This window comes from Eptatretus burgeri, chromosome 4, assembly GCF_056783735.1.
Source record: "Eptatretus burgeri isolate ZD-2024b chromosome 4, Ebu_testis_v1, whole genome shotgun sequence".
In the NCBI taxonomy this organism is placed as follows: domain Eukaryota; kingdom Metazoa; phylum Chordata; class Myxini; order Myxiniformes; family Myxinidae; genus Eptatretus; species Eptatretus burgeri.
The window spans coordinates 86270323-86277822 of record NC_140964.1 but is presented as its reverse complement, the minus strand read 5'-3'; the positions used below and the strand labels follow the sequence as shown (position 1 = coordinate 86277822).

At 42.4% G+C, this 7500-nt stretch overlaps 1 protein-coding gene across 5 annotated transcripts in view; it reads left to right on the top strand.

The window, feature by feature from the left end:
* Positions 1 to 7500, top strand: part of LOC147028600 (triacylglycerol hydrolase DDHD2-like) — a 464798-nt gene that overhangs the window by 444798 nt on the left and 12500 nt on the right. For all 5 annotated transcript variants that reach the window (XM_085879184.1, XM_085879186.1, XM_085879185.1 and 2 more), the window contains one exon: positions 6886 to 7308. In XM_085879184.1, coding sequence (XP_085735310.1) covers positions 6886 to 7308 — 423 coding nt within the window. The remainder of the gene's footprint in view (positions 1 to 6885; positions 7309 to 7500) is intronic.

Genomic DNA, 7500 nt, shown 5'->3' with positions numbered 1-7500 from the left:
ATGGTCCACAGAAAAAAATTCATTATGTCATCAGTCACGTGATTCGGCAGCCATAATGTTGTTGTTTTTTTAAACCTTCAAAATTCTTCTTCTCTGAAGTGGCTGAACAGATCGAAGCGAAACTTCACACGCTTGACCGTCTGTCCATGAGGAACAAAAGGTTCACACATATGATGTCATTGGTCACATGGTTTGGCAGCTATATTGGATTTACCCGAAAACCTATAAAAAAAATACATCACTCAAAAGAAGTCCTAGTGAAGGTCTGCAATCTCTGCTCTTCTTCTTGTTCCATTTGCAGGACAATTTGTTCATTTCCAATAGAATGAAGTTTTCTTGGTGAAGTAAATGGAGGAAAAGGAAATTATTCGTTGGATGGAATTGACGGAATACTTTGTGGTTATATATATATATATATATATATATATATATATATATATATATATATATATATATATATATATATATATATATATATATATACACATTATTATTTTGGTTGGTGTGCAAGCCTGTGACTGAGATTATACACCGCCCATGAAACTTCGTAATTCTAGTCACACAAGGCATTGTCAGAACATTCTTTTGTATGCTTCACATGCATGGAAAAGAAAGTGGAAGCATTAGTAAGGAGTCACAGGTTTGGTTTGTAAGGGAATTTTAAATCGTTTTTTTTCTTTTCCTTTTGCTATGATTTTCCTTCGACAGCATTCTCTCACTAAAACCCTGGTGTTGGCTTAGTGGTTAGGGTGGCGGCTTGGGATCCCAGGGTCCTGAGTTCAAGCCCCGTTGGCTGCTGAATTAACACCAGGGGGTTGACTCAGCCTGTCATCCATCTGAGGTCGGCGAAGTGAGTACCAGTGTACTGGTCCCGGTGTATGCCCCGGTTAGAATAGGTATACCATATCCCTGTGTGTCGTAAGAGGCGACCAGGGTTGGCGTCAGGAAGGGCATCCAGCCATAAAACATTGCCTCAAGAAAAAGCCTAACCCCTGCACTGCAGGGAAAAATGGCTGTAAAAACGGTCATTTTTATATTCTCTCACTACTGATGTGTTTTTTCTCCTCATAACAGTCACTAACTGTTAAGACAGCTAAGGTTTCTCAGTAAAATAAATTGCTGGAAATGCAATTCTACGATGCTGTGCAATGTGTATATATATATATATATATATATATATATATATATATATATATATATATATATATATATATATATATATATATATATATATATATATATATATATATATATATATATATATATATATATATATATATATATATATATATATATATATATATATATATATATATATATATATATATATATATATATATATATATATATATATATATATATATATATATATATATATATATATATATATATATATATATATATATATATATATATATATATATATATATATATATATATATATATATATATATATATATATATATATATATATATATATATATATATATATATATATATATATATATATATATATATATATATATATATATATATATATATATATATATATATATATATATATATATATATATATATATATATATATATATATATATATATATATATATATATATATATATATATATATATATATATATATATATATATATATATATATATATATATATATATATATATATATATATATATATATATATATATATATATATATATATATATATATATATATATATATATATATATATATATATATATATATATATATATATATATATATATATATATATATATATATATATATATATATATATATATATATATATATATATATATATATATATATATATATATATATATATATATATATATATATATATATATATATATATATATATATATAGTGTTACGGACCTGGAAACCATATGCATTCAACATACAGATGTCCCAAAAGTCAGTTATGTCGTCAAGTATGTGTGCATGCAGATCCCCTTCCTTTTGTCTAGTGGGAGAATCAAAGGCATGCGTTGCAATTTCTTTTAGTTAGGTTATTACATCTAACAACCATCCCATCTGCATGACCCCTCGGCCCATCATGATCCACCACAAACCAGCTGCCTTCTCGCACCCTGACGTGCCGAGGCAAGATCTCGTGGTTCCATTTTCTCAGCTGCTTTAAACGTTGTAACTCTTTCACGACGACCTTTGCAACATTGATACTGTTGCTCGACAAGTACGAACCCGCGTGGAAGAGTGGGTGGGGTTTCCTGGCAGGGTCGAGGCCCCGCCCAGGAAGGGCGAGTCCATGGGAGCCTGCCCAATCAGGGTGGGAAGTGAGGTCTGTTTGAGCGAGCCCCACCCCGTTGAGGGAGGTCCATAAATTCCTAAGCACTCTCTGAGGCTGTGGTTTTTTGTGGGTTGCTACGAAGGGGTTGTTTCGGAGGTTTTCGACGGGATTGTTGTTGAGCGTGCCGTTCTTTTGAAGCGGAGGGTTGAGCAGAAGGCCGTGAAGGTGGCGAACGTGTCTCTGCTGGCCCTCTACAAGGAAAGGAAAGAGCGACCCTGACCCCCCTCCGTGGACCCCGCTATTCACCACCTGAGCTCCGCCACAAACCACGAGTCCCACACGTGCGACTGGGGCCCAAACCAACGACCTTTGTCAGGTGCTGCATCGCGGAGCACCCCTTCCTCCGACGGTCAGGTACCCAGCTGGACTCTGACCCCCAGCTTGTCTCTCTCCTCAGCTGTGAGGGTCCAATCAAGAACTCTGGGTTTATTTTCATTTGTGTGTGTGTCTGCGTGTGGGCCAGTCTTTTAAGTAGAACTGAATAAGTGTTTTTGGATCATTGTAAATATTCCTTGCTTGCATATTCAGGTTAAGTCTTGCTCTGTGTCTTCATTTACTGTAAATAAATCATTACAGAAATGTTCCCAGTCCGTTTCCGCCCCTTCTTGCATTGGTCCAGCATTGTTCGGATCTGAGTTTAGGCAGGGTTTCATCCCCGGTAATCGGACAATTGTAGCCGGGACGTCCTGGGCAGGCCCGCTCGACTGCATCCGAGCCTGAAAGGTGGGTGGCAGAGTGGTAGTCGGAAGGTGTAATTTTACCGCTGCCGGTAGAGTGAATCCGGTTCAGCCAGGTGTTCCGAGGGCGTGGATCCCCGGTAGCCGAGACCGCCTGGTTACTTAGGTACATTGGATCAAGACAAAATAACCCTATGCCACGTGGTCAAGATATTGGTGTTCCACGGTCGGTTAAACGACCCACCGGCTCGCGGAATTATCCGAGCGACGGCCAACAATTCCGGGGAGTTTGGTGGGAGACGACACAAGCTTTCCCCACCTAGTGGTCGGTCTCTCCACCGACCCCTGGCCCGCAACAATGTTATATACTATACATATATATACATATACATATATATATATTATTTACTATAAACATATACCGTATATATATTATATACTATATATTATATACTCCAAGCTTATAACTCCAATGGTAGCTTACACCACATGCGTAACAAAAATGAAAATAACTCGATATTGCATAAACAACAATAGTTGTAAACCTCTGCATGTTCTCTCTGGATCCAAGAGCTCTTAAATGTGCTATCATTCAGCATTGTACGTTCTTTGATTATGAGGTTTATCCCGTTCAGACACAATCGCTAAACTTGCACGTGTGTGTGTGTGTGTGTGTGTGTGTGTGTGTGTGTGTGTGTGTGTGTGTGTGTGTGTGTGTGTGTGTGTGTGTGTGTGTGTGTGTGTGTGTGTGTGTGTGTGTGTGTATTGTTGCAAATTCGCGCCCGCCGGCGTGCGAACGGACGCGTCACTCGAATCACGACCGCGTCGCCCACCGGACGGACAATTCAGTCGTGACCCTCTCGGAACAACGCCGGGAGCTAGTCATGGGTGGGGGTTTAACCCCACCACGACCGTGCCAATTGCCCACCCGCGCAGGATAGGGCTGCTCGCCAAATTCGATCTACCTAAGTACCTGCGCAGATGGTCGACCGGGCGATCGTACCACGCCACAGGCCGACTCCGGACACGAACCGCTTAAGCAGTCTGTTCCGTGCTACAGTGATAACCAAGCGTTGTTATCGTCGGCCTCGACGGTTCCGATTAATTACCGGGCGTATTAAGCCCACTACGAACCCTTTACGTGAAGCAGGATGGAGGATCAATAAAGAAAAGACGAAGCGAAACGGGAAAACAGTTCACACAAATAACATTTATTACGCGACACACGGAAAGCACATATATACAGCCACAATAATCAAAATGCACATATAAAGCGAAAGCAAGAGTTAAACCGAATACGCATACACACGGTAACACTTATACAGTTCTACTTTACAGATGGCGCCAACACGCATTAATTCGAAAGCAAAGGAAAGAAGCCACCCTCATAGACAAGGGGGCAGACGGGGCCCGTGAGCCTTTATGGCGTGGGACTTGGCAGACCGAACGAGACCGTTGCAGGTTACCTGCATCCTCGCGGTGCGATGGTGGGCGAGCTCTCTCCGGCGCTCCTTGTACGAACGCGCAGGTCCGCGCGACACAGCTGGCAGAGCGGCGCCTCCAGTCCGCGTCCCTCCGCGACGTCCGGACTCTCCACCGACTGCAAGCTCCAACGAGCGGGTCGCTCTCCAGACCGCTTCTCCAAGACCCAGACGGGCAGAAGACCATGAACCGCTGACTGACACTGACACTCTCACCGACCGCCCTGACCTGACCTCTTCTCAGCGGCGCCTCCGTGCGCCCTTTTATTTCCCCGGCACCCCACCCCTCCCTTCGCGACCTGCGGGGGGGGGGAGGGGGGAACATTCCACCAGAAAAATTGGGGCGGGAGTTGAGTTCCAACCGTCATTCTTGTTTACCAGAGAAATCGGGGTGGGAGTTATTGTTCCCCTTTTGTGTTCGTGGAGATGTTGACGGTTGCTGGCAGAGTGGTGAGGATGGCAAGGTTGTTGAGAGGCAGGTGTGGTTGGTGGTTGTTGTGTGATGGCGGTTGAGACGTGGTTGGTTCAAAATAAAGATAGAACAGAAAAACGCCTAACTCAAAGCGTCGCAGCCCGAATGAATCATAAATCCCCTCGAGACAACGGATCTGGGGCTAACTACACATGTACTTAGACATATCTCACCTACGGGCCCTTCATGGTGTAATGCGAATTTCCACAGCCGTAACAATAACAATTATATATATAGTGTCCCAAAAAAATATACAACTTTTAAAATGCTTCGTTTGATCCTAAAAAAGCAGTAATTTTGTCACTTATGCTTCATTTCTTGTTGCAGAGACCCTGAAGTTTATTTTGATCCCAAGCAAGCGCCAGAAAAATGCCAAGACTGACCGTACAACAATGGACGAAAATTGTTGAACTTTGGCACCAGACGAAAAGTGTCATACAGGTGCAACGTCTTTACTCGAGACATTTCGGTATCTTCTTGCGCCATGCACCAAACTTTCGGACAATAAGGTGCACCATCACAAAGTTTACCAATGTGGGAACCATCTGTGACCTTCACAAGGGTCACAGTGGTCGGAAGAGGACAGGTCGTAGTGAAGAAAATGTGGAAATGGTGAGACAGGTGGTCGTTCAGAGTCCAAAAAAAATCGATTCGACGACTTTCTGCTGAGACAAACATTCATAAGAGCACCGTTCAGAGGATTATTCACCAAGACATTCATGCCTTTCCATACCAAATTCAAACGGAAACGGTGCTTACTGATCAACAGAAACGCAAATGACTAGACTTTGCAAATTGGTTCTCAGGAAAGTTGGAGGAAGATGTAGACTTCCTCAAAAAACTTCACATGACAGACGAATGCCATGCTCACTTGTCCGGGGAGGTAAACAAGCTAAACTTTTGGTACTGCGGAACTGAAAATCCTGGAAATGCATCAACTGAACTGGTGCCTCGATCTGTTCTCAAAGTCACCATGTGGGGGGCCGTTGGTTGGTATGGGATTGGTCCATACTTCTTTGAAGATGACCAGGGATGCACTTGCACGGTGGAACCAGAGGGACTATCGCGAAATGATTCAGGAATTCTATCTGCCTGAGCTATGTACTCAGGCCCGTAGGAGAAGCAACCTGATCCAGATGAGAACCCAGTGGTTCCAGCAGGATGGGGCACCGCCCCATACAGCCAGGGAAACAAGGCGTTTTCTCAACCAACATTTTGAGGGCCGCTTTATCTCCCTCTACGAAGACGTTGAGTGGCCACCGTATTCCCCTGACCTTACTCCTCCAGACTTCTTGTGGGGGGTATCTCAAGAACAGTATCTATGGAAACCCAAGGCCTCAGACTCTTGATCAGCTGAAGGAAAACATCCACCGAGAAATCCAGAACATTCCTCAGGAAACGTTTCCCAAAGTGATGGAGAACATGACAACGCGTTTGCAGGCAGTGATCAGACAACGTGGGCCTATGTCGAACATGTGGAAAAGAAAACGACGATTCTATAACAAAATTTAAATTTTGGTGGCAATTTTGACATTGGTACAATAAACTTCAACCTTTCAGCTTTCTATCCAGCCATATATCTTTTTTAAAAATATATGTTATGACCATCCTCTTTGCAGATGAAAAGTTGTATATTTTTTTGGGACACCCTGTATATATACACACACACTATATAAAATCAAAAAACAGGTGTATGACCCTTTAGGATCTTTAAGACCCTTTGGACCACCTAGATTGCTGTTTCCATGGCAACTATTGTTTATTTGGATTTTTCAAGTATCTTGCTATGCACGACATCTTTCTTTGTTTATACTACAGAGTAGTTCATCTCACCATTCTCATTCTTTTACTGCAATTTGACTTATTTATTCATTCAGTTTCTTCATTCTCATCTGCCTTCCTTTCCAGGTGCAGAGACGTCAGTGGTGAATACAGACGGAGGTCGTTATGACATCATGCTGTCTTTACGTGAACGTCGTGCTGTGTACTGGCAAGAACCTCCTGCTCACGTACTCCGTGCCTCGTGGTTCCGCAGGCCTCCCGGAGGACTGTGGTTTGAACCTCAGAGTGAAGAGGCCGCCGTAGCCCTTGAGGAAGTTTACAGAATGGGCGACACATGGCCGAGGTCTGTGGAGCTACCCGGAGGAAGCTTGGCAGTGTTATACAACCCTCGAGTGATGCTGGAGTTTCAAGGTAGAGAGAGTGGAGAAAAGGGCATCCGCGCTCCACTGTTGGCGCCTCCTGACGTGTGGACCGGTGGAGCTGGTGGGGGTCTGGGCCACAGCATGTTGCGTAGGGGACTGGGTGAAGAAAAGAAAGCGTTGCCTCCTGGTATGTACAAAAGTAATTGCAATGAAAGTGAAAAACTTGGGTCATTCTATTCCCATATATGACTACTTCACTCGTGATGCCGGGACTTCAGTCGAATCCCATGTGTGGTGCTGATTTGTACGTTGTCTCTCCTACGATATATTTTTTTATTGATAAAAGTGTGAATTGGTATGTCCTTGTCCTGCATGTAAT